Here is a 25,869-nt window from a genome sequence, read left to right on the forward strand (position 1 = left end):
ACCACCTTTATGGCAGGATGTTAACCTATCTGTTCACGAAGGTTTCCTTAGTGACCGAGGAGATACTGACCGAGGTGACAACATATTAAACCTAGGTGATCCCCAACATAGTTCTTTGTAGGCTAGACACATGTCAGTGTTTTATTGAAGGGTATTTTGGTATTATCAATCAAGTTTTCAAATTTTTCAATTTGATCACTCATTCTTAAATTTTTTCTCACGATAGGTCACCCTGTCACCGGAAATGACACCTGGAAATCGGAATGTCACGTGACATAGCCGAAATGACACTTGTCAATTTTTACCCAATCAGCTATTGACGTGTATTTAATTTAAATTTTGAACAATGAGTGATCGAGTTAAGAAATTCAAAAACTTAATAACAGAATTGAAACAGACCATGTCTTTTGATGACCAAAATATGTATTTACTCTACTCGGGTTGCTCTCCAGGGATGGGAGGAGACCTTTGCTTCCTTATCCTGTATTGCTTGACATGTTCTTTTTTTTAGGCAAATGGGGTTTTGGAGTTTGGAACTCATGAGGTCTATATTTAAATTGCCGTGGCACATGATGAAAAATAAAAGAAAGAGATAAAAACTTCACATTTTGACTAGAATATTAAGCTTAAACTCCAAAACGGTGCGCATAAATCCAGTTTCGCCCAATGAATATTATTTCCAGTCACATTCTTCTGAGAGTTTAGTTTCAGTCTTTCAGATACACACTACATTTAGATCAACAAAGACGCATTTATACAACAAAGTGTTGCAAAATAATCCGCACAAAAGAAATATCCACCAAAGCCTAGTACTTACTAGGGGTAATCCGAGATCATCCATCCAAAGAATGTACAGGCAATGTACCGGAGAACCAAATCAAGAGAACTCACAGGACTAAACACCCAGTTGGGATTCAAGAAAAGCACAGAACTCTCGTGTTATGTACGGATGAAATTGATGGAATCGCACTTGATGATTTAGTCATGCAATGAACAGCAATTACATTGTCAGGACTCTCTCAATAGCAGAAATGTAGAATTCCTTTGGCATGGTGCCCACCACAGATTCACGCTTTTCCCCATCTTTAAACAGCAAAACCACCGGAACAGCCTTAATTTCGTACTCCTCAGCAATTGGTAAGTCGCTATCAGTATTGACGACAAAGCATTTAAGCCTCCCAGCATAGTCTCCTGCAATCTCATCAATCACTCGGTGGACCATCCTGCATGGTCCACACCAACTCGCATAGAACTCAACCAAAACAGGGATATCACTTTGCAAAATCGTTTTCTCCCATGACTCTTTGGTAATCACTGGAGCTGCACATTTCAAACATAGAATCATTAAGAGATGAATCTAAAGTTCTATTCAGCATGTCATTTTTTCTTTTGTTTTTTTTGGATAGAAAATTTTATCAAGGCACCAAGCAACTGCAGACTAGAGATTACATAGCTGCTAAACTTAGTGTCGAGAACATTGTTACAATGGGAAGTACACCAAAGTTTAAGGCAACTAAACCAGCTGAATATGAAACTATCAAAACCAGACGCTACTGAGTTGATCTACAATTCCTCTCCCTCCAGATCATCATTTCTCACATGATGCCACAATCATAAATTATTAAATTATGTTCATTAAATCTTCATCCATCTGAGAGTTACACCACCACGTGAGCTGTTTGTGATTTGAACTTAAATCCTTAATCTAATTAACCTAATTTCACTTATTCAAATTTCACTTATTCCCATGTCAGAATGCAACGTGACCAAATTTTTCAGTAAATATTTAACCAAAGGTAATCTATCCTGTAAATCCTAAACTAACTTCGAATGTTCAACAAAGAAACACCTTAGATAAATTGCAAATACTTTTCAAATGGCTACAGAATCACCTGTAGAAGAATATGAAATTAAACTTTGACTTAAGCTTGTATGAAAGCAACCTCAATATCAAGCTTCTACCTTTCAGAAGAACATAAGCAGCCAAAGAAAATATCAAAAGAATAAGTAGCACGCCAACTAAACATAGCATGAGATCAGGCCCTAACACCTATCATTCCATAGACATCTTTTTCAAATATAATTGTTTCCAATTAATTACCTAATTAGACAAGATAAAAGAATAACACACCATGTGTGGAGCACCAATAAATCTAAACGGTAGCAAGATAAGCATTTTATACGACATATAATCAAACAACTACGCTTTTTGTGAGGAACTGTATCCTAGTTCCATGTAAGACACCATGGACTTCATCCTCTCTTATGAACATTGAAGCTCTTAACTAATCCTTAAAAAGTTAAAAATACTTTCTTTAGCTCACCAAATATTTCAATTGATAAAAAAAGGACCCTACCAACAATGCAGTAAGAGGATATCTTTTAAAAACTCATCCGTGCAATCAAGAAAAGAGTTCCAATAAGCCATCAAAAATTCATGCTATCAACTGCATTGAGAAATCAACCCACCAACGAAACTAACTATGCAAGAATCTTTTTTTTTTTTGGGGGCGGGAGGGGGGGGTGGGGAGGTATAAGAACAGAGTAGAAATGTCAAAACTGTTAAAGAGTATGTTTAGCACAAAATAAATACGTATCCTGATGAGTTGGATGTATGTGAAAAATGGCGACACTAACCAAGGAAGTAAAAAGTAAAACCCAAATTTAACATTAATTTGATAAAAAGAAGAGACATATGCACCAGTAAATGGTTCCAAATTATGCACGAAAATTAGCACACAAAACCAAATAAGAACAATCATCTAAAGAGTTCAAATAGCATTTAACAAACTTATGTGCGTAAGCGGGGGCATGCGTGTTGTTCGGTTATATGGACAAAGAAACTAACCTACGAATTTCAAATGTCTTACACCAATAGTTTACCAATAAATAGGCAAACAAAACAGAATCACAAGAACAAAAAATTAACAGCAGGACGATATCTCCTACTACCTAACAATCATTAACAATCTAAGCAAAAAAAAAAAAAAAAAAAAAAAAAGAGAGATTACCTTGCAAACTTAACTTTCACCATTTATTACCATACCATAAATCATTTTTCTGTTTTGAACATAAATTACCATGTCACGATGGGATTCTTCAACATTATTCGCTAAAACCAGTAGCTATCTTAAATAATTTGACCTTTGAATTTTTGAGGTTAGTATTAAATAATTTTTTTATCTGTTTAATAACTATAGTATATAAATAACTGGCATAAACTGTTTTTACTAATTTCATAAGAGTTAAGAACTGAGAAGACTCTCCACCATTCCAACTCCAATCCATATCACAGATGAATATATTGGTTGATTCCAAATTCTCAGAACTTTCGATCACTGAAAATCGAGTTCTAAATTCATTAGATTTGAGAACAAAGCATTTCCTCCTTCAAATACTTTCTGGTATTTATAGGTTTTGTGAGATCTAATTCCTAAGAATATCAAGCGCATAAACCAAGCATTACAGCACCACAGAAACTCTCAGAATCAGATCACTTTTACAGTCAATGAAAAGAAACACAAAATCAAAATCAGATACGACAGAGAATCATATGTTAGTTACCTCGCGACTCACGCATGCAGTGGACTTGCAGGGATCGAGGTGTGTTCCTATTACTGACCCTAACTCCAGCTCTGGCGCGTAAACAGTATGGATTCGATTGAAATCTGGTGCAAGAGAAGGAAGACGACAGTGGCACTGGATTCAGGAGAGAACGTGGTGAAGCAGAATAGTAAGTCGAACAGAAAGTAGTGCCGCCACTGGCTATTGAAGCAGAAGAACAGGAGGCCATGACAGAATCTCTGCGAGAGAAGAGAGAAGAAGGATTTTGGAGATTTCAGTCGTTGTCGCAGATCATAGAGGAATCAATCAGTCGCAGATCAGAGATGGGAAATAACGACGACGGCCAGAAAACACCAAAACGAACACGTTTTTGTGTTTGGAATAGTAGAAGTGTGAAAATGATTTGTCGAGGAAGAAATGCTAATATACGACAATAGCCCTGAAGTTTGGTTTATTTCCATAAACACCCCGTCACGTGGTTCTCTACTCGAGCTGAGCCGAACTCTTGGGTATTTGAGTTCGGCTCCAGTTTAAGCTCGAGCTCGATTCAAACTTGATATGTGAATTCAAAGTTCAAACATAGTTGGAGGACCCGCATCTAAAACTTGCGTTCGGCTCGTTTCAGCTTATCAAAACTTTAGCTAAAGCACTATACATCTATAAAATAAATATTCATAAATTTTTGTAAACATGTGACATATCTATCTAGTTTGTCATTCAGATTATATAAATTTATGGATGAAAAAATTATGAACATATATCATTTTAGAAACGTTAAACTCGAACTCAAGCTCGAAAAAAAAAAGCATCCCCATGTTGAAAGAAGTGGAATCGCATCCTCATGTTACCACATCATCAAATAAACTTCATAGGATTTGGACACATGGATTATTATCAAATTTAAAAATAATATATCAATTATTCAATACATTAAATATCAATTTAAAAGAAAAGGAAAATGATATCTTACAATTCGAAAGGGTTCTTTCAAATCTATGAGTTGAATGTATCAATTAAAAAGAGAGAGAAAAAAAAAGGAAAAGGAGAAGGAAATGACCATTACAATCTTATCCTGGCATATTTAATGTATTAGATATCAATTAAAAAGAAAAATACTCCAATCCTACACAATTTTCCTCTCAACTTTCTCTCATTATGTCTAAAGACAATTTTCCTCACCATCATTTCCTCCTTTCGTTGATGGAAAATCGAGTGACTGCTCTGATATGATAATTAAGACTAAAATTCAGACACGTTGGAATGTTAACTATGCTAGTGCATATACGATAAACATTGGAATTTAGACACATTGGATTCTATATTTCTCTATAAACAAACATTACAAATTTTTTAATCGAAAACAACTTCAAAGCTTCATTTACGGAGTTACAAATAAATAATGCTCGTGCAACACGCAAGTTCACCACTAGTATGTGATAATAATGAAAATATCTTCCCACCAATATGCTGACATGTGGCATAAGGGAATGGCACGACACCGAGATGTCAAGTATACCTATGTGATCTAGGTATCGAAGTGGCATCCCTCGAGCTGCCGATGAAGACAATACCAAGGTGCCAACCCAAGTAATAGTACTCGAGGCGCCTGCAGACAGGACGCATGAAGCAAGAAAATCAAGAGAAAAGTACCTCGGCAGAGGACGGTCCAGTGAAATCACCTCGGGAATTGGTGTGACCAAACACCAGAAAACTAAGTCCTAAAGGAGACCGACTCCAATTAATACTCGAGTTCAAGCTCAAAGACAACCCGCATCGCATTCGTTCAATTTGAATTTGGTAAAGATCAAACTTTTACTAATTAAGCTCGAGCCCAAACTGCTCAATTAAGACTTGTTGGTTCAAGACAACCCTACCTTCAGGCTTCAAGTACTAAATTTAACGAGAGAATTAAATTTGTGAACACCAAAAGATGAGATTTTTTCAACTTAGTCCTCCAGATAGGGTTGTGCTAAATCCTGATGAGAGTTATATTCCCTTTTAAGTCATCAACTTTTTCAGCAGAAGAACAAAATGAAGCAAAGCAACATTCTTGGAGTTCATTTTTGAATCAAAGGGAGCAGAGCAGGTAGTTGACTTTTGCATTGCCTCTTATTACTGAAGGGCTTTTACATTCTAAAGACACCAAACTTGGTGGGTTCCGGCGGACGGTTCATGGAAGCAGAGATGCATAGACCTATGATTTTTCTAGTGTCAGCCGGATCGATGATTCCATCATCCCACAGCCTGGCTGTTGAGTAATAAGCATTCCCTTCCTTCTCATATGCCTCCACAACTTTTGTCTTGAATGATTCTTCCTCTTCCTTTGTCCACTGCAATACATTTTATTTGAATGTACAAGCAAATTAGTACAACCACGGTTTGGAACTCCAACTCAGATGCGCATTGTTTTCTTTCCGTTACCTGAATTCCTTGCTTTTTCTTGTTTGCCTTCTCTATTTGCGACAGCACACCGGCAGCCTGAATAATTTAGTGATGGATTCAGAACGAAATCGTATATACAGACTGCTAATAAGCTATAATGTAAGGTTCATAATCTATATTTGGCTTTTGATGGGCCTCATAATCATATGGTCAGAAAAAGGTGTACTAAAAAAATCAATAAACTTCACATTCACGTAAAACTTGACACTTGAGAGCTACCTGAGCACCACCCATCACGGATATTTGAGCATTTGGCCAAAGAAACATGAAATCGGGACTATATGCTCGACCACACATGGCATAATTTCCAGCACCAAAGCTTCCACCAACAATAATTGTAACCTTGGGGACCTGTGCAGACATTGACCGGAAAAGGAGAGCGGTAAAATAATCTAACTTTCATGAGTTCCCCATTATAATCATGATTCATGACTCATTGTTTTGAAGAGAAAAATGTTGATAATGAGTTACCCATTATAAACATGATTCATGCAAACTTTTAAAGCATTCTTCGCAGTAAGGAGAATAGAAAGTGTAGAATGCGAGAAAGAGAGTCAACCTTTGCACACGAAACGGCCATCACCATCTTTGCTCCAGACTTTGCAATACCATTAGCCTCAGATCTTGAGCCAACCTACACATGAGGAAAACACAGTGGAGATTACAACTACATCTACAACTTTCCAACTACCAGATGATGACTAGCATCAACAATATGAATTCCAATCTAGGGAGAACTCTGATTTGTCCTGAAATGCCCTTTTTCTAAAAGAAAAGCTATTAGAACCACATCAAAAGGACAGGAAGGCTAATTTAAGTTGTCTAAATGCAATCATTCATTTGCCCGGATTGGTTGTTCCGTTGTTGAATGAAAGAAAGTCAAGATTGACAAAACCTTGAATACCCAACCACTGGGAATTTTGAATCAAATAGCCTTATCTCACTACTCATGTGACACATTCTAGAATATACACTTGAAAGCTGGGCATATGAAACTTTTATCATAGTTTTTGATTATAATCCTACTATGAAAGCCAAAATGAAGTAAGAAGCCTCCTGAAATGATCAGTAGAAAGAGACCGCAGAGTGACATACCATAAACCCTGTGATGTTCTGAAGGAAGACCAAAGGAATGTTCCGTTGGGTGCATAATTCAATGAAATGAGCACCCTTCAAAGCTGATTCATTAAATAATATTCCATTGTTCCCAATTATTCCTACAGGCCGTCCAAAAATTCTAGCAAATCCTGTCACAAGAGTCTGCACGGACAGAATTGCAATCACAATTTTATATGACAGGGAATGCAGAAGCTGAAAAGTCAAGTGATATAAATGTCCTCACAGTGCCATACAATTTCTTGAATTCATCAAATTCACTGCCATCAACAATACGGGCAATAACTGATCGGATATCAAAGCTCTGCTTAAGGTCTACTGGTGCAATAGAACGAAGCTCTTTCACATCATATAATGGCTCTTCATAATCCAAGCTATTATTTTGTGATCCCATTGCCATGCTTTCTTTCCCAGCCATGTGCAGGTTCTTAACAATGTTCCTTCCAAGAGCAAGTCCATGCAGTTCATCTGTGAGAAGGCACAAATATCAACGATAAGACCAATAAAGGGGCTTGACCCATACATAGGCGTTCTTTTAGGCTTCAAAATAAAATATCTCATGTCCTAAAAAACCGATGTTAATTTCACAAATCAATTACCACTATATTGTATCAATAACTTATATAAACCTTCCACAATCAATTAACACCGTGATCAATACCTTGGGCAAAATAATCTGAAACTCCAGATGTCTTGCAGTGCACAGTAGCGCCCCCGAGATCCTCAGCAGTGACTTCCTCGCCGGTAGCAGCCTATCAAAACTTTTTTTTTTCTTTAGTGGGAAAGATAATTATAATATACATCCATAAATCATTTTACAAAGAAGTGAATTCATATTCCTAGGGCAAAATTAGCATGCATAATACATGTACAAAAACCAGCTTTATAAATTCTGCCACGCACAAAGAAAAACAAAAAAAATAATTATGTATGAGCACTAGAAATTGCTGCCTCAAGTATTATAGAACACCAGAACATCTAAAACTAACCTTCACTAAAGGGGGTCCAGCAAGAAATATGGTACCATTTCCTTTGACCATCACACTTTCATCAGCCATGGCAGGGATGTAGGCACCTCCAGCAGTGCAAGAGCCTAATACCAGTGCAATTTGAGGAATTCCTTCAGCAGACATGACAGCTTGGTTATAAAAAATTCTACCAAAATTATCCCTGTCGGGGAAGACCTCAGCTTGCTTTGGAAGAAAGGCCCCTCCACTATCAACAAGGTATATGCACGGTAATTTGCATTGAGCAGCAATTTCTTGTGCTCTAAGATGTTTCTTAACAGTTATGGGATAATAAGTTCCTCCTTTGACAGTAGGGTCATTCGCTACAAACATGCAAAGTCGTCCATGAACTGGACCTATTCCAGTAACTATGCCACCAGATGGTAATGGTTCTTCATATAATTCATGGCCTGCAAGCTAAATCCAAAAGGTTTAAATAAACAAGAAAATTTGATACAAACAAAATCCTAAAATATTTATCAAGCCTCCTTTTTGGTGAAGTGAATATGTGCTTAATCACCATCCACGTAAAAATTCCCTAGCACAGGCGAACATGTGGGTTAAGGTGCAGAGGTGTGACTTAGTGGTCACAAGTTCAAACCCCAGAAACAACCTTTCTACATATTAATATATTATGCAGGGGGATGTGCATACATCTTGCTTGTCCCCGAATCTGCCCACTATGGGAGTCTTGCGCATGGGAGTTATTTACTTTTTATGTAGATAACGACATTGATCTTGCCACTGGTTACTGAGCTTTTAGCTTATTTCGTTCATTATCCCCAAGTCGAAACCAACTAGTCCACCAAAGTTCTTGATCTATTGTATAAAATTTAACTCAACTAACTAAAATCCCCAAGTTTAGACCAGCATGCACTTCGAATCTTAAGAAACAATGCCGACTAGCACAACAAATAAATTAAATGACAATCTAAAACCTCCTCAATGAGATTGGACCCAAAGGTTGCAAGTAGTTGTGCATTATCTGAATTGCAGGCTACTGGCATGCATTATGATGGTACTAGACTAACATCCACATACCATGAACTAGGTTTAAAATGTAAACAACTCCCGTGCATAAGGCTCCCGCATTGAGCTGAGTTGGTGACAAACAAAATGTGTGCAGACCTTACCCCCACATAATATGTAGAGATGTTGTTTCAGGAATTGAATCAAAAACATACAGGTTGCACCCTTGCAACTTTACCACTAGGCCACATAAACTAAAAAATAATAATGAAAATCCCTCATGCTTCCTACATTTTCATCAACCATTTGAAATTAATTATGCACAACTATATTGATGTTATTTTAGAATTTAGATTCATCCGAATATGAGCATTAGAAACAGCAACTAGGAGAAAGCAAAACCTGAGAAAGCTCAAGGAAAGAAGAACCAGGATCTAGAAGACGATCAACTCGCTCTCTAGGCAGAAGCTTGTTCCTGCTCTGGTTCCTCTTCACAGCTTCCTCTCCTCCTCCAGCCAAAACCTAACACCAAATATAACCACATAATTCTCTTAAATATACACCGACAACGTGCATGTATACAATACATAAGAAATTTGTACTTTCTGGATGTGGGATTGCAGTTGAGAGATGAGGCTTTCCATGGCCATCGAGTTACGAGCAAAGGCCTCCGAGTTGCGATCCACGTTGTTTGGGAGGACTCCTGAGCTGAAGTTACATTTCTGAAGAAGTCGAATCTGGTTTGGGTTTGCTATGGTCCATGAATTCGAATTCAAGTAAGAAGAAGCAGTAGCAGATACTCCTCTCTTTGCTAAATTCCTTATCATTTTACGACTTCCGATTTTTTGACAATACCAAGCTAACACATTTGGCTCTTGATAGCTCCTTCTACAAAGATTGAGTGGAATCCACGTTTTCTACTCCATGAGAGAAGACAGGGGAAGGGTATATGTTAGTTATATATAATATTTATCACTTTTCTTAACATATGGTACGAATAAAAATATAAAAAAAAATTAATGTATGCTCAAGTATATTTGCATATATACATTTATTTCTTTTACGCATACATATATAGATGTGAGTATATTATCTATACATATCCAAATATAAATATATATGCAAATATTAGTGTACAGTTGGAACAAAACTACTGGAGGGTAGGGGTCCTCAAAGATTTTTTGTCAATCTTGTCGTCAACCATGACTACGTGATGGCTCTAAACGTGAAGGAATGAGATCACAAGGATAGTTTATCTTGGTCCTTTCTGACTGTCTACTTATATGCTTAACAAAGTTACAAAGGAGAGCGAAATTCTCAACATACCCAAAGATAGAAAGGATAGTTCCTCTAGCGTGTTTTTCCCTTTTAAAATGGTACAAGTTAGGAGGGGAGTGAGCTGGTAATGACAGCTAACCTTCACAAATGGGGAAAAAAAACACAACCATTTAAATAGAATCATCCAAGAGTCAAAGTTAATATCCTGCATCCTTCTATTCTCATTTCTCACCATATGATCCCACACCCACACATGTTTTCCAAGTCCTATGGTCGCAATGTGATCCCACACATGTTTTCCATGTCAAAAATCGCCTGCCATCCATTGCAGCAAACCAAAATCCTTTATCCTAAATTTTCTGTTCAACATACACCTCATACAAGCGTGATAAACATGTGAATAACGGGTAAATCTGACCAATTTAATTTCTTTTGAGAATCACATGATAGATAAGCATAGTAAAGCCCTCATAACAATTCCATCAGCAAATGTTCCAAGCATCTACAATGCATAAATCAGAGGTGTCACGAAGCACCAACTACACTTGTTAGTGAAGTTCTTCTTTCAATTGTTCCAACAAGCCCTTAGCTTTTGGCTTTACTACTATGGTGTGTTGGTCATATTGCTTTTACTTCCCTATTGAAGTTATTTATATGTGAAATCTTTCAATAGGCAAGCTTCCCAAGAATCAAAACCCAAAATTCAAAACACAATTTTATTCTCTTTAACAAGTCTTTTGCAGAGACCCAAAACTTTCGAAAAGCTGAGAACTTCAATCATCAATTAACAGAAACTGGTACCGGAGACAGAGTCGTAGAAAGTACCTCCCATTGAAGATCATAGCGGCGGCCGGCTGCTTTGGAGTTCTGCTCTTGGTCCCCCGGAAACAAAGATCGAAAAATAAACCCAGATACCCACTCTAAGGAAAAAGAGAAATCAAATTGAAAGAACCAAAACAGGACAGCGAAGAAAGAAGAGTAGTAGATGGTAGACAGCAATCGCTCTTATAGAGAGAGCGGGATACAAACCATACATGTTTATGAAAGAATCAAACAATAATTCAGAACCCGATGACGATAAGAGTTTTTTTTATTATATATATACGTGTACAGGATAAGACGTTTACAGGATAAGACGTGAACATATATATGGGTGAGTTTGGTAAGGTTTTTGTAGTAGCATTTATATTACTTTATAATATAAATGCTACTTTCATCTGAACAGGTATTTTTTTGGTACATAACACATTTTTTAATAGTATTTTCTATTACTTTTCATATGCTATTTGAAAAAACAATTTTGATAGCATTTTGATTCTTTTTCCAATTATATCCTTAGTATTTCATTATTATTCTCATTATACCCCTAAAAAGATATTCCCTCTTTACCCATGTCTTTAATTTATTTTAATTCGTTAAATAAATTAAATAACTACTGTAACTACTGTAATTTATTTTTAATAAATTAAATATCTTTAATTTATTTTAATTCATTATATGAATTTTATAAATTAATATTTATGTTTAGATACAATCAGTTATATTTTTCTTTTACAACTAAAATGTAAAATACCCTTACACGTAATTTATTCAATATGCTATACAACACAAATGTTAACAATAAAAGTTCAACCAAACACCTATCCAGCATTCAAGCAGCATATCTGCTACTAAAATTGTCCAACATTTCTGCTACCATCATTTCTGTTGGCATATCTGTTACTTTATAAATGCTCTACCAAACTAGCCCTATATATATATAATTAAGTTTACAAAACAAAATTTCAAATTTACAACAATCTATTACTATAAATTTACACCAAATTAATAATGATTAACCTAAAATATCTCACTTAGAGAGAAACCATCAAGAAAAACACACAAAACCAGACAAAGAATCGCATACAAGAACGAAAACGATCAGTGTGCTACACAATAGAAATCATGACAACCATGAAAATTATAGTGAAACAGATAGTCAAAGATGGGTTTGTGTGAACCTTGGAGAAATTGATGTTTTTGCTCCGCAAAAGCCTCTGAAATTCCAATGATTCTTCCTCCTCTCTCTTAGTGACAAAGCGATATGAACAATCCAAGCGAAAGAGAAAATCAGGGGAGACAATTCAATGGGTTTTTTTAGAGAATAAGTAGTAATCAAACGAGTGATTAGTAATCCCTAAAATTAATAAATTCAAAGAGAGAACGTAGAAACAAGAAGTACCCTTTAAGAGATTCAAAATTTGGATAAACCACTTGAAATTCTTGGCTTTCTTTAAAATCTATTCTCCAAGAAATCTGGGTGGAATCATATACCGATTAAAAGTCCCACAGAGCACACCGAAGAAACCAAGAACTCCATCAAGAATAGTACATATACTCTAACAATACATATTTTTAAGATTTATTTATATTTAGGGGATATTAGGAAATAGGAATTTCATATAGGATATGGATGTAAATAAAAAAGATTTTAAAAATGGTGTAAATTTTAAAATATTTGTGGTGTAAATAAAATTAATTTAATAATAAAAGTTATTTAAGATAAATATTTATTTTTCGTTTTTCTGTTAAACCGAAATTAGACTAATTTCAGTAATTTGTTGCGTTTGAGGTTCAGTGTGGATTTTTTTTTTCCACTTCTCCCTTGTCAATTTGAGCGGCAGCGGCTACTACGGAAGGGCCAGTAAGCAATTGTTAATGGAGTCGGTGTCGAGTTTGTTATCAGCACCACCTCCTTCTGCTTCTGCTTCTCTCAGGTTCTATTCTCCTAAGCTCTGTACAGTTGCGTTCTCTGCATCATTTGCTTCTGTCTCGTCCCCACAGAGAAAACCACCCAAACCGCGAAAACGCTCTGCCGAAATTATCAAAACCGAGTCTCCAACAACAACAACCACCAGTTCAGATGCAGCCGCCACCTCCTCCTCCACCTCCATTCCTCCCAAGAAGGTATTTTCTTTTTTGTGCTAAATGAAAAAATAGGGATATCTTTTTGTGTAGTTGGGTAGTGAAAAAATGGTAATTATAGATAGTTATTAGAAACAAAAGGAAAGACAAGTAGTTTAAAAATCAAATGGTGGGTTTTCCTTGGGGTGTTTCGACGGCCTAATGTTTACTGCCCTGCTAGGTGTGAATTGTTCTCTTTGGCAGGTTCTTGTTCCAATTGGGTTTGGCACAGAAGAAATGGAAGCTGTTATTATGGTTGATGTTCTGCGGCGTTCAGGTGCACAAGTGACTGTGGCATCAGTGGAGCCACAGCTTGAGGTTGAAGCTTCAGGTGGCACTAGACTTGTTGCTGATACCTTTATCTCCACCTGCTCTGATCAGGTTTTCGATCTTGTGGCATTGCCGGTTAGTACTTTAATGACCTCAAGTTTTCTTTTGGTGTGTGTATATATATAGTTCATCCAAATGCACTTAATCAGTGAGAGTTTCAAGTAGTTATTCCAATTTAATGACTTGAAGCAATAATTTATGTTGGTATAAATGAATATTTTTAACTCGAAGTTACAAACTCTGTGATCAATAATTAGTGGCCAAGAGTAATGAAGATAGGCACTGGGTATGAGGTATACTGTTGAAGAAATAAGCAATCTGGACAAGGAAATCATTGAATGTTATTAGCAATTGAAATGCCTTAAGCAGAGAGAACAATGAACAATGAGATCTGTGTTGGTTCTGGGACTTCAGGTGTCATTATAATATATCCGGTGAATTGGTTTGCCTGTCTATTTCATCTAGTGCTTATTTCATTGTTTAAGGGTGGAATGCCTGGCTCAGTGCGATTAAGAGAATGTGAAATCCTCAAACAAATTACTAGCAGACAGGCTGAGGAGAAGAGACTATATGGAGCAATATGTGCTGCTCCAGCTGTCACGCTTCTGCCATGGGGCCTCTCAAGAAAAAAGCAGGTAGGCTACTTCATTTGAATGTGAAATTTTTTTGATGAATAGATTCATACAAATAAGGTTTGGTTTGCTAATTTTTCTCTACTATGTGATGCTAGATAACATGTCACCCTGCATTCATGGACAAACTCCCAACTTTCTGGGCTGTGAAATCAAATATTCAAGTTTCAGGGGAGCTCACAACAAGCCGTGGACCTGGAACTTCTTTTGAATTTGCTTTATCTTTAGTAGAGCAGCTTTTTGGCGAGAGTGTTGCCAGCAAGATTGGAGAATCGCTAGTATGATCTTCTTCTAATATATTCATTTTCCGGTATATTTGCCCGGTATACTTTAGCTAAGTTGCTATATAGATGTCTTGTATGTCAATAAAAGTTCTTTGCTGTTAGAAGTCCTGTCCAAGCAGAACGTATGGTCCCTTTCCTTTTTTGTTGTGCTTGCATGACATCAAGGATTTGCAGCTTAGACTCTTAGATGCCTTAAAATGTTTTACATCTAGGAGACTTTAATATTTAGTTGGTAGCCTGGTCATTTTGTTTAACACTGAGAGACCTCATGTACAGATGAGTGAAAGTTGAGTTTAATGATATGTATTATCCCAGCTGTGACAATGCTTCACTTGGCTATAAAAACATAATCTCTTCATAGAGAAGGACGTTCACAAGGAGGTACGACAAGTACACGAATATGCCGTTACTCTGGAGGGCGTAAGTATATCGCATTTCTCCTGGGTTTCATAAGATTATTGTCTCTGTGTGTAAATCAGGATGTCCTCCTGCATACTTTTGGCTGGCACATAAACACTCAATTCTGGTTATCTGGCTCTATTTTTTGTTAGCTTCATAAAAGCTTTTTGTCCTCAGATGTTGATGTCATTTATAAATTAGTAGGAATTTAGTTACTGGAGTGAACATGGTAATTGGTAATGTAATTAGGATGGTAGAAGTTAAGGTTTCTAGCATTGTGGATGTCCCTTAATACTCCTAAAAGTAGGGGGGTAATACTCTCCAAGAAACAATTTTGACAGCCCATACTAGATGAGGTTCGCAAATGCACAGATTATAATGGTAAAAAGAAATTGAGAATTTGTTTTGGGTGGGACCGTGGGGGTCATTAATAAATGTTTTTTGGCTATATGTTTAGGAACTTCTTTGCAACTTTTGACTTACCATATGTAGCAGCAAACTCATCTTTCATTTAATCTTGTTTTTTCTCTCATGTGTTCTAATTTTTCGCCTCTTAAGATGCAGTATGGCTAATCAAATGTAGCTAATGATTTTTTGCCTCCTTTATTAGATGTTGCACAGAGCTGATAATAGAAAGAAAGAGTTCAACAGTGTTGAATGGTCTGTTAATCACACCCCTCAAGTAAGCCAATCTTTGCTCTTGTTTCTGTTCATTACAAGCTTCTATTGACATTTTTAAAAAGAACCATAAGCGATGTAGGATTCTGCAAATGCAGGATGATCTGATTTATAAATTTATGTCGTTTTCTATGGTAATAATGCTTTCACTTATAAGTGCTTTTTCTTGTTTTGAAGTGTGATCATCAAAAAGATGTATTGCCTGCATTGCCCAAAGTCTAAGGTGTTGCATCATCATTGAAATATTACAGGTTCTCATTCCTGTTGCGAATGGTTCAGAGGAGTCGGAAGTAGTAACTATTGCAGATATTTTGCGCCGTGCAAAGGTGGAAGTTACAGTTGTTTCAGTTGAAAGATCTTTACCTATCTTGGCATCTCAAGGCACAAGAATTATTGCTGACAAATTAATTGGTGATGCTGCGGGCTCAATATATGATATAATTATTCTTCCGGTGAGATGAACCAAAATTTACTGGCATTATTGGCTTGCCTTGCATTCTCTTCAATATTGATGCCGCATTTAGAGATTTTCCGTTGGTATTTGAATTCCCCACTTTTGACATCAATATTTTTGAGCAAACAAAGCTTAAAAAAAAATTCAATACAATTGAAAATTGGAAGGGTAAATAAAATAAGGTCATAGTGTGGAACAAACCGATGAAATGAATATTGAAGTCGTGAAAGGATGTATAGAAGATTTTTTTTGTGAGCCGAGCTTATGTTATAATTTGATATTTTGATGTGTATGTGCCTACCTTTTGGTTGATTTGAAAGCATTTGCCGTTGATATTTTCGCATTCTCTAGATCATTTCCTTGGCTTATTGAATCTTTTCGCAGGAAGTTAATTTTATAGGATGGTGGTATCCATTTTAATTTACAAATTTGTATACGCCTTTTTAGCTAATATCTTTTGAGCTTAAATGTTATTTTTTCCAAGTTATTCCCCCTATCTCTTCGGTTTTGAGACTTTAAAGCTGTGCATAATTTGTACTTTCAGGGAGGAGTTGCAGGGGCCGAAAGACTGCAGAAATCCAGGATTCTAAAAAAACTGCTTAGAGAACAGAATACTGCTGGAAGAATCTATGGAGCAGTGTGCTCTTCGCCAGTGGTGTTGGATAAACAGGGTTTGCTGAAGGTACTTTCCAACTTGTTGAATTCTTCCTGCGTCGAAGACCATATGTTTAAATTTATGTTCCGTCATTGATTGCAGGATAAACGAGCCACTGCTCATCCTTCTGTCGTAAGCAAACTAACCAATGAAGTTATAAATGATGCCAGAGTAGTCATCGACGGAAAACTAATCACGGGCCGAGGATTTGGTACCGTCACTGATTTTGCGATGGCCATTGTAACCAAGCTTTTTGGTCTGGCAAGGGCAAGGAGTGTTGCTGAAGGCCTTGTTTTCGAGTTACCCAGAAGTTAAGAAGTCTAATATAGAGTCCCTGTGGATGAAAGCAATCTTAAACGACGAAGACAAGATTCTCCCGTCCGACTTGCATCAGTCAGTAAACTGGAAATTTTCCTATGAAGAGGTCTGAGGAATAGAAAAGCTTCCTATCTCCTATGGGAACAATGCCAAATGTGCTCCGCTTCAAGAGCCAATAAAGTTCATGCCATTGCTGATTGTCATATTGCATTTCCCTCCTTTTGAAGTTAAGATAAGAGGATGGCATTGGCTCTGTGAAAGGTCCGAGATTAATGTTGTATTTCTGTGGACATTTTCATTGGGAGAAAATTGTATGATCTTGAACATAAAGATGCCTTCCAACTATAGGGAGGAGTACTCATTTAATTTGCAAAAATGATGAATGATTTTCATTTCCCTATTGATTAGTAGTGTATCAATTATTGCGGAAAGTCTCACATCGTTAAAATAAAGATTTAATGTACATGCTATAAACTTGTGGGTTTTCTTAGTAAGACATATTTTAAAGTCACATTAATCCGTGAGTCCTAAAAAGCTCTGGAAGCCTCGTAATTGGTTGATTTTGGATTTGGGTTGGGGAAAATGGACATTGTCTTACAAGGGTGCTTCTATTTACACACTCTTATCATGCTAACTTAAGACCTCTACTAAATAGGCTTTCTCAAATTTCTTTATTGCACTTGATTTTATTCATTGAATGTGACATTTTACAGTTTGTTGTCAAATCAAATATGCAATCCGTGACTTTTTTTATAAATTTTATAATGATTTTGTTTTGAATTAATTTTAATGAATATATATTTCTTTTGGTATTTTTATTAATAAACCAATAAAAAAGACAAGATTCACCTGACTTTGTTGAGTGTTTGTTCAAAATACAATCATCAATATTCTTTTTTTTGCAGGTTCAATTATTTTGCTACACTCCAAATTTTACTATTATTTTTTCTTTTATTTTTATAGTCACGCAGCTTTTATTCAATCTGCATCTTTATTAAGTATTTATTCAAAATTTGTCAATAACTGCAATTATTACAAACATACAAGTACAATATTAACTCCAATAATTTAATAAATAAAATTACATTATCACTCCAACGAAATTAACTATAAAAACTTTTATCATTGTTAATTCTTTCAACATGTCTAGTTTTTTAGATCTGAGTGGTCTTTCTTAAATTTTTAGTACATCTTCTCTTTTATGAGTATAAAATAAGGATAATGATATTCGATTATGGGCTCAAGATTTGCATTTATCTAGCGGATGGTCAAGTGAGGTACTTTTATACCAATTTCATACTTACAAAGGCATGTATATACACACACATATAGACTGTTCACATATGTTTAATGTTCCTTACCATAATCAGCATGATCGATTGAACGTCATGAAACAGAAATCATAAGAGAACATTTAGACAGAAAGTTGATTACACAGAGCAATTTATAACATATACGATAAGAATAAATGTACAAAAAATTTATATCGTATACTAATCATGTTCTTTTTTTATAGGTGTTTAATTATCGTGACGATTTAATTCAATGGGCATGATCTATTGCACGTGTGTTTGGATTCATTAAAATCAATTTAAAATAAAATCATTATAAAAGTTATTAAGAAAGTCACGAGTTGCATATTTCATTTGACAAAAAGCTGGTTAAATGTCACATTCGAGGAATAAAAACAAGTGCAATAATTTTTTTTGTAAAAACCTATATAGTAGAGGCCTTAAGTTAACAAAATAGGAGTCTGTAAATAGAAGCAGCCATCTTACGATGATAGTCAAGTTTGGTTTGGGCAAGTGAGTCCATTGATGTTTCCTAAAAGTGGTATCAGAACCTGGTTGTTTAGTTTGAAAGTGCTTTGTAATTGTGGGATTCCTAGTTCCACTTGATGGGCTTGACCCCGACTCACAAATGAGGAGAAAATTGTTGAGAAAAATCTCACGTCGCGAAAATAAAGATTTAATGGACATGTTATAAGCTCAGTTTCGTTGATTTACATTTGGCTAAGTTTTTATTTGTTGTCAAAATAAGTTAGTTTATACTCTGTGAGGTGTTTGGTAAAACTTATACGCTAATTTATAAGCTGTGAAAAGTCTAGACAAAAAAAATGAGAACGCTATAAATCATTGTACTTTGTTATTTTATAGTAAATTTCTTTATTTTTATCATAATATTTTTATTAAATTAAATTCAATTTTAATTTTAATTTTATAAATTAGAAGACATTTTTATATAAATAAAATAAAATAATAATTAAAAATTTTATAATATTATACATACAACATGATCTTAATGAAAGAAAAGAAAAAAGGAAAAAAAAAACAAACAAAAGTTATTTTATGATTTTGGAGCTTATTAGCTAGTTTATCTAGGACATTCAAGGCTATTAGTAAGACGTACTTTAAAGTCGTGAACCATGAAAGCTTTGTGATGAGTTGGGTTTTGTCCCTAGAAGCCTTGTGATGGGTTGGGCTTGAGAAAGCCTTGTAGTTTGTTATGTTATGGTAAATTTCTTTATTTTTATCATAATATTTTTATTAAATTCAATTTTAATTTTAATTTTATAAATTACAAGACATTTTTATATAAATAAAATAAAATAAAAATTTAAAAAGTTTATAATATTATATATATACAACATATGATCTTAATGAAAGAAAAGAAGAAAGGAAAAAAAAGGAGAACAAAAAAAAACAAAACAAAAATTATTTTATGATTTTGGAGCTTATTAGCTAGTTTATCTAGGACATTCAAGGCTATTAGTAAGACGTGCTTTAAAGTCGTGAGCCATGAAAGCTCTGTGATGAGTTGGGTTTTGTCCCTAGAAGTCTTGTAATGGGTTGGGCTTGAGAAAGCGGACACTATCTTATAACGATAGTCAAGTTTGAGCCAATAAATCCATTGGTGCTTGCTAACATCAACATCCCAAAACTCCTTATCACCTCCACATTCCAGAAATTTGTAAATACCCACTTAGCTTGATAAAAAATATACTGACATGAGGTAAACAAATTTCTATTATTTGTCTCAAATCAAGATGTATAGCAGTGTCATATAACAAAGCATACTTCTTGTTACAGTACTCCACAGCCTCACTGGTAAAATGAGAAGCAAACAGAGCGCACAAGGATATAAGGTTTGATCTGCATCTCTGAACTAGTATAGTGCATGATACACAACTGAACCACCTAATCTCCTACTCAACTTCTACCTACTGTTTGAAGTACAAGACAAGTCACAGATGCACAGTCCAACACTATCTAGAGAAGTTCTACAGCCTTCAAACCAAATTTACTCTACCAAGGGCCTGTACATGTCCTCCTCAAGCCTTGTCTTTTAAGTCCCCACGGCCGATGGACTGACTCTATAATCTGCAGAAAGGAAAGACAAAAAGAAAGAGCAGGATGATGGTGAGAGCTCATTAGAAGTATATGTTTCAACTCGTGATTTTTAAATATGTAATTAGGAAACAGACCCTTGTATTATCAATAGATTTTCCTAACTGCGCCAGAATTGGTGGAAATTTCAGTTTTATGGCTCACTAGCAACTTCTACTACTGTAATTGTTTTCCAATTTTGGCCGAGAGATTAACTGGTTGGTCCAACAAGATTTCGAGCCAAGCATTTAAAAAGACACGAGGCAGAAGAGAACAAGAAAAGAAGATGAGTAAAAAGCATAGCTGATTTTAGTTGGAAGAACCAGCAGTATCAATACAATTAATTGATGAAGTATATATTCATTTTATTGTTGATCATTTTTGACGTGTGAGCAGATGCAAACCGTCAAAGTTCAAACCTGTTCGGAATCTCAAGGACAGACTACCACAAGGCAGTTTAGGCCAAGAGCTCCTTTTTTTTAACTATTCATGTTGATAAAGGCTACCATGGTTAAAAAGGAATAACAGAACAAGCACTTCTATAGAGCGGAAAAAATCATTAGTTGTTTGTATAGGAGTGTGACTTATCAATGGAACATCCAAAACAAGTTACCAGGATTCCAGCAAGGAAACGGGTATGGTTTCTCTATACTTCTTGAACAAAAAGAAGAGAACTGCTGACAAATAAAAGCGAAGTCAATGACAACAGTGGCGTGATGCATACCTGATTTTTCTGCATTTCCATAATTTCCACCTGCAGCAAACAAAGTTCAGCAGCTCAAGGAAGGCTCTCCAAATAAAGGCCTGAAAGTTAAAACTTAGGAAAGAACAGACCTGTTTTCTCTGCAGTTCTTCATTCGATTCTTTAAGTTTTGCAATTTCTGCTTCCAATTCCAAGGTATAGGCCTGCCAGAAACCAAAAGAGGTAACTACCATAAATAATTGTTTGCTTCAAAGAAACAAAATTACGATTAGCAAACTAGCTTAAATTGACCTTGGTGTGAAAGTATATTATGAATTTCTAAAACTCATTTTGGTTTAACAAGCAAATATTTGTTTTCTGAGTTGCAATAAATAAATTTATTTATCGTGATCTGCACATAAAACCACCATTGTACCCATTCCAGATGCATGCTTTATACGAGTCCTAAAGGAGAAGCGTATCAAGGAAACTAGATAAACCAAAAACGCAAAAATCTCCACCTGTTCGAGATTCTATTTCAAGTTATTGCCTACAATCTTCAGGAATGGCATCATTCTCTTAGCTTCCAGAGACCGCAGTACATAAATTTTCAGGCAGCGGGCATGTTGACGAGAGAAAATAACCAATGTTAACCAATAACCACAAGTAACATCAAGAACACAACTACGGCTGATTTTTACTGCCCTGACAATTTCAAACTGGACTAATCTTAAGTCTATCCTTTCTTCAAATGATTACTGATACGAGTAATCTTTCAGGAAAAAAAAATTAGTTTCTTTAAAAATGGCAAGTACAAACTACATTTTCACTAACCACTAGTACATCTAATTAAGACAAAAAAATGTGCGCAAAACAGTGTCTCTGGACTTCTATGATATGCATGAAAGGTATCTATCGGACATTCAAATTTCAAAAAACCATTACCACGAGAGTTGACATATTTCCTTTCAACAGTATCTTAGATGAAAAGAACGACGAAATGAAGGGTTGATACAATAAAAAACATAGGAAGTAATTTGCAAAAGCAGAGATATTTATAATGGCTTAATCACCAAGCTCACCTGCTTCCGAGCTCTCGATCTTGCAGCTGACTCCCTGTTTTTAATCATTCTCTTTTTCCTTCTCTCAACTACTTTCTCTACAGCAGGGTTGGCTTTTCTTCCCCGGGTAAACACATAAGGTACCGGTGATAGTGTGTCTACATTATTCTTTGCAATCACATCAGGTGATAACTGACCTGCTGGAGATCCTGAGGCAACAGTAATACCCCCAGCTCCTAAACCAACCATCTTCATTCCCCCACTCTCCAACCCAGAAACCTGGGCCAAATTATTGTTCAGAGAGGGGTCTACTGTGCCAACAGCTGAGGGCCTTACTGATGGGCTAGCAAGCTGAGCACTGCTCGCCAAATGCATAGGAGAGGAAAACGCCACGGTTGCTTGGTTAGGAAATATTGGCTGCTGATGACGTTGCTGCAAGGGCTGATGGTGGTGCAGCTGCTGCTGTTGCTGCAGCAGCAACTGCTGAGGGTATTGCTGAGATGATCTGATTCCACCATCATTCAGTGCGAAACTATGAGGTTGGAGAGGAACTGAATTATTATTTTCCATCATCCGATTAGCTACTAGACCATTGTTTTGATTGGCCTGTTGAAACCCAAGAACCAAACCAGCATTGTTGTTGGGTTTTGACAATTCAGCATAAAATCCACTATCAATAGGCCTTCCAATTTGTTGCGTATCTTCTCTTGCAACTCCTGCCCTCGCCAAGAACTCCTCCAAAGTCATCTCTCCCAAAGTCGGTTGTCTTTGTGGCATATTTGATCCTCCTCCCCCAACAGTACTCCCATCCTTAACACCAACAGTTTCTTTCATGAAGTCCCTCCAAACCTCATCGACAGTTTTTTGACTTAAGGTCCTTGGCAAAGTTAATGATCCTTGCCTCTGCAAGTTCCCACCAGTGACATTTCCTTCAGCGCCTCCAGCTGCAGATGTCACTGCTTGACCTTCTTCAGCAGTCCATATACTTTTCAAAAGTTCATCCATGTTCATTGATCCAAAATCCTTTCCAGGTCCACTGAAGGTGTTCTGTAACTCATCAAATGTCAATGAGTACAACGAAGACTGTCGAGTCAATGTAAAACTGCCCGGTGACTTCCCACTATTCCCTTCTCCCAGGGGCATATCACCAAAGCTTTTGAAGTTTAAATGAGACCCCATAATTGAAAGTCCTGAATTGGTGCCAATAGCTGAGCCAACCTAGTAGTTCTTTATCTTTTCCCAATTGAACCCAATTCTATGAATTTAGCAGTCTTCAAATCATGATCCAATCATTCAAAAAGCCCAAAAAAAGATGAGTGCAAAAAAGATGTGGGTAAGTAACAGAGAATATTTACAGTAAATAATTTTAGAACCCAGATTAAATTAACTAGATACTTAAGCTGGAAAATTGGAAAGGATATTGCAGAAGACCATTAAAAAAACACCCATCATGAAAATGAAACAGTCAAATTACAGCGTCAAGAAGATAAAACCATGGAAAATCATACTCCATCAAAATAAATCAATCTGAGCAAGAGCATATCATCAAAAATAATTTTGTCAGTCGATTCCAAGATATGAGAAACCAAAATTTATTCACAGATTGAAACAGAGTAAACACTAAAAACCACTAAACCTCAAAGTTTCAACAAATCTTTCTTACAAAAGAAGAATCAATAGCTGCCGTTCCTGTAAAATCTGAGCGAGCAGCTATCGTCCTCGATGTTGTCCGTTTTAGATCCAAAAATCTCATCGAAACTGAAGAGTAACTAACAACAACTATCTTCCGTAAAAATCACTTGCAAATTAAAATTTTACACCCAAATTAAGAAGCAAAAAAAATTCTAATCCAAATCAATATACTTCCTTCAATTCATCAAAAGAAATAACAAGATGAAGAAAATGTTAATGCAAGAAGAGCGAAAAACAACCTAATTCAAATTCAGTACAGTTACTATTGAACATCACTGTAAAAAAAAAATAACAATCTAATTCAAATTTATCGCGCTTTTACCTCGCTTTTCCTTTTTTTTTTTCTCCTCTGAGGAAAATCGGGAAGTGTCCTTTCTCCGAGCTCGGGTGGCCTGGTCTTCGATGGAGGCGACAAGTGTCTATTGCCGCCACAACACAAGTCGCCTATTTAAGCAACTCCAAGTCTCCAGCTTTTCTGTTTTTCCAAATTTTTTTTAATTTCTTTTTTTAAGACAATTGCCAACGTAGGTCGCGCAACGTGTACGAATCAGAGAAGGCCTTGAGAAATGATGTGATGTGTAGCCAATGGAAGCGTGATAGGTGGGAGGATTAGGACCGTTGGATCTGGCTTCCCGACAAAGGCAATTGAAATGGCAATTGTTTATTGTTAGTGGGTATGTGAGGTCTCAATGAATGTAATCATAAGATCTGTTTATAATGCATAGAGGATATTGTCCAAATCCCTGTGATTAGGCTTATGGCGTGCCTTCGATATAAGTTAGCCACGTGGGCGGCTCGGGTTAGCTGGAAAAGTCAAGGTTTATGATAAACATGAATATATAATGATTTAATAATAACTAATCAGCTTATAAAAATCCACAAGTTAATTTAATGGTCCCCCCTTACGAACACAGATTGACTCTTCAGGCTCTGAAACGGTAGTTTTTGTCATCTTGTGTTGAACTTTGATCATAATATGTGATGTGGCTTGCTTTTTTGGGAAGGAATTTAGTTTTTTATTTGGACATTATATATTTTTTTAATTTTTTCATTAAATATTTGAAGTTAGTTGTATGGCTTCAAATTTTATAATTTTATTGACGATGCAACGGTTGCATGCTTCTTTTTATTTTTTTTTCATTATTCGAGTAAATTGTATATTTTAAATCTAGGTAAATCTTCAACTTTTTTTTTTTAAGGATAAACACACCCTATAATTCATTAAGTTGGAACAAACCAAACAACTTGTCTAGTAAATACAACTATTCACCGTTCAGACTCTAAAGAAAGCCAAAGACAAAAAAAATTAAATAATAAAACCATTGATATTCCTAAAATAACCCTCATGAATTAATGAGGGCCACGTGACGGAAAGAACGCGAGAAAAGCTGTGGCTGAAGGTGAACCGAAGGGTGTACTTCGGTTCTTAGCCGAAGTATACACTTCGGTACTACAAGCAATGAGATGCTTCGGTTCAACCGAAGTGTCCATCTCAGTGGATGACGAAAGGGGCTACTTCGGTAAACAAGGTTTAGTTATAGAAGAGTCCTACTCCCCTTTGGAAAGGGATACGGATGGAATTTACCATCCGAGAAACCCTCTGGAAAACCAATGAGAGAGAGTCTGACTCCTACTACAACTCAAACACTTCAAACTCATATAAAAGGGGAACCTCTGCCCTCAGGTAAGCTATCTAACTCCTGCACTCTAAAATACTTACTGAGCAAGAGGCAACGCTCGAAGCAACGAGCCATCCTCCTAAGTTTAGTACTGTACTGACTTGAGCGTCGGAGAGGTCCCCCCGAGTACACCCTCGGGGCCCTACCGAAGCTTACGTTCGCTTCTTGTGCAGGAAGGAAGGAAGAGATCACGTACCCGCAAAGGAGAAGCTAGTTATTCATGCTCAGTCTGACTTGGCTGATCCGTCTAATAGGGTAGACCTGTTTCAGACGTCATCAGTTTGGCGCCGTCTGTGGGAA

General features: G+C 36.2%; 4 protein-coding genes across 10 annotated transcripts; 1 reads left to right on the forward strand and 3 right to left on the reverse strand.

The window, feature by feature from the left end:
* Window positions 1-632: 632 nt before the first annotated feature.
* Window positions 633-3,952, reverse strand: LOC120005566 (thioredoxin M3, chloroplastic). The gene is made up of 2 exons (XM_038855271.1): window positions 3,565-3,952; window positions 633-1,320 (listed from the first exon to the last, which is right to left on the reverse strand). Exons 1-2 carry the CDS (start codon window positions 3,791-3,793, stop codon window positions 1,001-1,003), a joined length of 549 nt encoding a protein of 182 aa, XP_038711199.1. The 5' UTR covers window positions 3,794-3,952; the 3' UTR covers window positions 633-1,000.
* Window positions 3,953-4,863: 911 nt separating this feature from the next.
* On the reverse strand, window positions 4,864-11,465 carry LOC119982300 (methylcrotonoyl-CoA carboxylase beta chain, mitochondrial). 5 transcript variants are annotated; one of them, XM_038825632.1, is made up of 11 exons: window positions 9,701-9,925; window positions 9,501-9,620; window positions 8,112-8,546; window positions 7,784-7,874; window positions 7,349-7,590; window positions 7,102-7,266; window positions 6,566-6,640; window positions 6,226-6,357; window positions 5,986-6,042; window positions 5,665-5,894; window positions 4,864-5,355 (listed from the first exon to the last, which is right to left on the reverse strand). In XM_038825632.1, the coding sequence occupies exons 1-10, from the start codon at window positions 9,923-9,925 to the stop codon at window positions 5,691-5,693; spliced, it is 1,746 nt and encodes a 581-aa protein (XP_038681560.1). In that variant the 3' UTR covers window positions 4,864-5,355; window positions 5,665-5,690. The 5 variants fall into 5 exon arrangements, with proteins under 5 accessions (XP_038681560.1, XP_038681551.1, XP_038681544.1 ...); XM_038825623.1 differs by having other exon boundaries at window positions 4,864-5,351; window positions 5,661-5,894; XM_038825611.1 differs by lacking the exon at window positions 4,864-5,355 and adding an exon at window positions 11,202-11,465 and having other exon boundaries at window positions 5,691-5,894; window positions 9,701-10,018.
* Window positions 11,466-12,993: 1,528 nt separating this feature from the next.
* On the forward strand, window positions 12,994-17,471 carry LOC120007135 (protein DJ-1 homolog C). Of its 2 annotated transcripts, none has more exons than XM_038857329.1 (8): window positions 12,994-13,322; window positions 13,524-13,724; window positions 14,135-14,284; window positions 14,380-14,559; window positions 15,575-15,646; window positions 15,894-16,094; window positions 16,641-16,778; window positions 16,854-17,471. In XM_038857329.1, exons 1-8 carry the CDS (start codon window positions 13,074-13,076, stop codon window positions 17,064-17,066), a joined length of 1,404 nt encoding a protein of 467 aa, XP_038713257.1. In that variant the 5' UTR covers window positions 12,994-13,073; the 3' UTR covers window positions 17,067-17,471. The 2 variants fall into 2 exon arrangements, with proteins under 2 accessions (XP_038713257.1, XP_038713263.1); XM_038857335.1 differs by having other exon boundaries at window positions 13,149-13,322; window positions 13,501-13,724.
* Window positions 17,472-20,077: 2,606 nt separating this feature from the next.
* On the reverse strand, window positions 20,078-24,369 carry LOC120014525 (bZIP transcription factor TRAB1-like). 2 transcript variants are annotated; one of them, XM_038866498.1, is made up of 5 exons: window positions 24,213-24,369; window positions 22,220-23,469; window positions 21,290-21,361; window positions 21,180-21,209; window positions 20,078-20,449 (listed from the first exon to the last, which is right to left on the reverse strand). In XM_038866498.1, exons 2-5 carry the CDS (start codon window positions 23,375-23,377, stop codon window positions 20,375-20,377), a joined length of 1,335 nt encoding a protein of 444 aa, XP_038722426.1. In that variant the 5' UTR covers window positions 23,378-23,469; window positions 24,213-24,369; the 3' UTR covers window positions 20,078-20,374. The 2 variants fall into 2 exon arrangements, with proteins under 2 accessions (XP_038722426.1, XP_038722435.1); XM_038866507.1 differs by having other exon boundaries at window positions 22,220-23,453; window positions 24,213-24,357.
* Between the last annotated feature and the right edge of the window lie 1,500 nt (window positions 24,370-25,869).

This window comes from Tripterygium wilfordii, chromosome 2 (assembly GCF_013401445.1).
Source record: "Tripterygium wilfordii isolate XIE 37 chromosome 2, ASM1340144v1, whole genome shotgun sequence".
Taxonomy (NCBI): Eukaryota; Viridiplantae; Streptophyta; class Magnoliopsida; order Celastrales; family Celastraceae; genus Tripterygium; species Tripterygium wilfordii.

Coding starts and splice junctions, on each gene's coding strand:
- LOC120007135 (XM_038857329.1), top strand. CDS start 13,074: ATGGAGTCGGTGTCGAGTTTGTTATCAGCACCACCTCCTTCTGCTTCT. Junction 13,323..13,523: donor CCTCCATTCCTCCCAAGAAG/GTATTTTCTTTT, acceptor TCTCTTTGGCAG/GTTCTTGTTCCAATTGGGTT. Junction 14,285..14,379: donor GCCTCTCAAGAAAAAAGCAG/GTAGGCTACTTC, acceptor ATGTGATGCTAG/ATAACATGTCACCCTGCATT.
- LOC119982300 (XM_038825632.1), bottom strand. CDS start 9,925: ATGATAAGGAATTTAGCAAAGAGAGGAGTATCTGCTACTGCTTCTTCT. Junction 6,043..6,225: donor CCGTGATGGGTGGTGCTCAG/GTAGCTCTCAAG, acceptor TAAATTATTCAG/GCTGCCGGTGTGCTGTCGCA. Junction 5,895..5,985: donor AGAAAAAGCAAGGAATTCAG/GTAACGGAAAGA, acceptor AATGTATTGCAG/TGGACAAAGGAAGAGGAAGA.
- LOC120014525 (XM_038866498.1), bottom strand. CDS start 23,377: ATGGGGTCTCATTTAAACTTCAAAAGCTTTGGTGATATGCCCCTGGGA. Junction 21,362..22,219: donor GATCGAGAGCTCGGAAGCAG/GTGAGCTTGGTG, acceptor GGTTTCTGGCAG/GCCTATACCTTGGAATTGGA. Junction 20,450..21,179: donor TGGAAATGCAGAAAAATCAG/GTATGCATCACG, acceptor TCCTTTCTGCAG/ATTATAGAGTCAGTCCATCG.
- LOC120005566 (XM_038855271.1), bottom strand. CDS start 3,793: ATGGCCTCCTGTTCTTCTGCTTCAATAGCCAGTGGCGGCACTACTTTC. Junction 1,321..3,564: donor CTGCATGCGTGAGTCGCGAG/GTAACTAACATA, acceptor TGAAATGTGCAG/CTCCAGTGATTACCAAAGAG.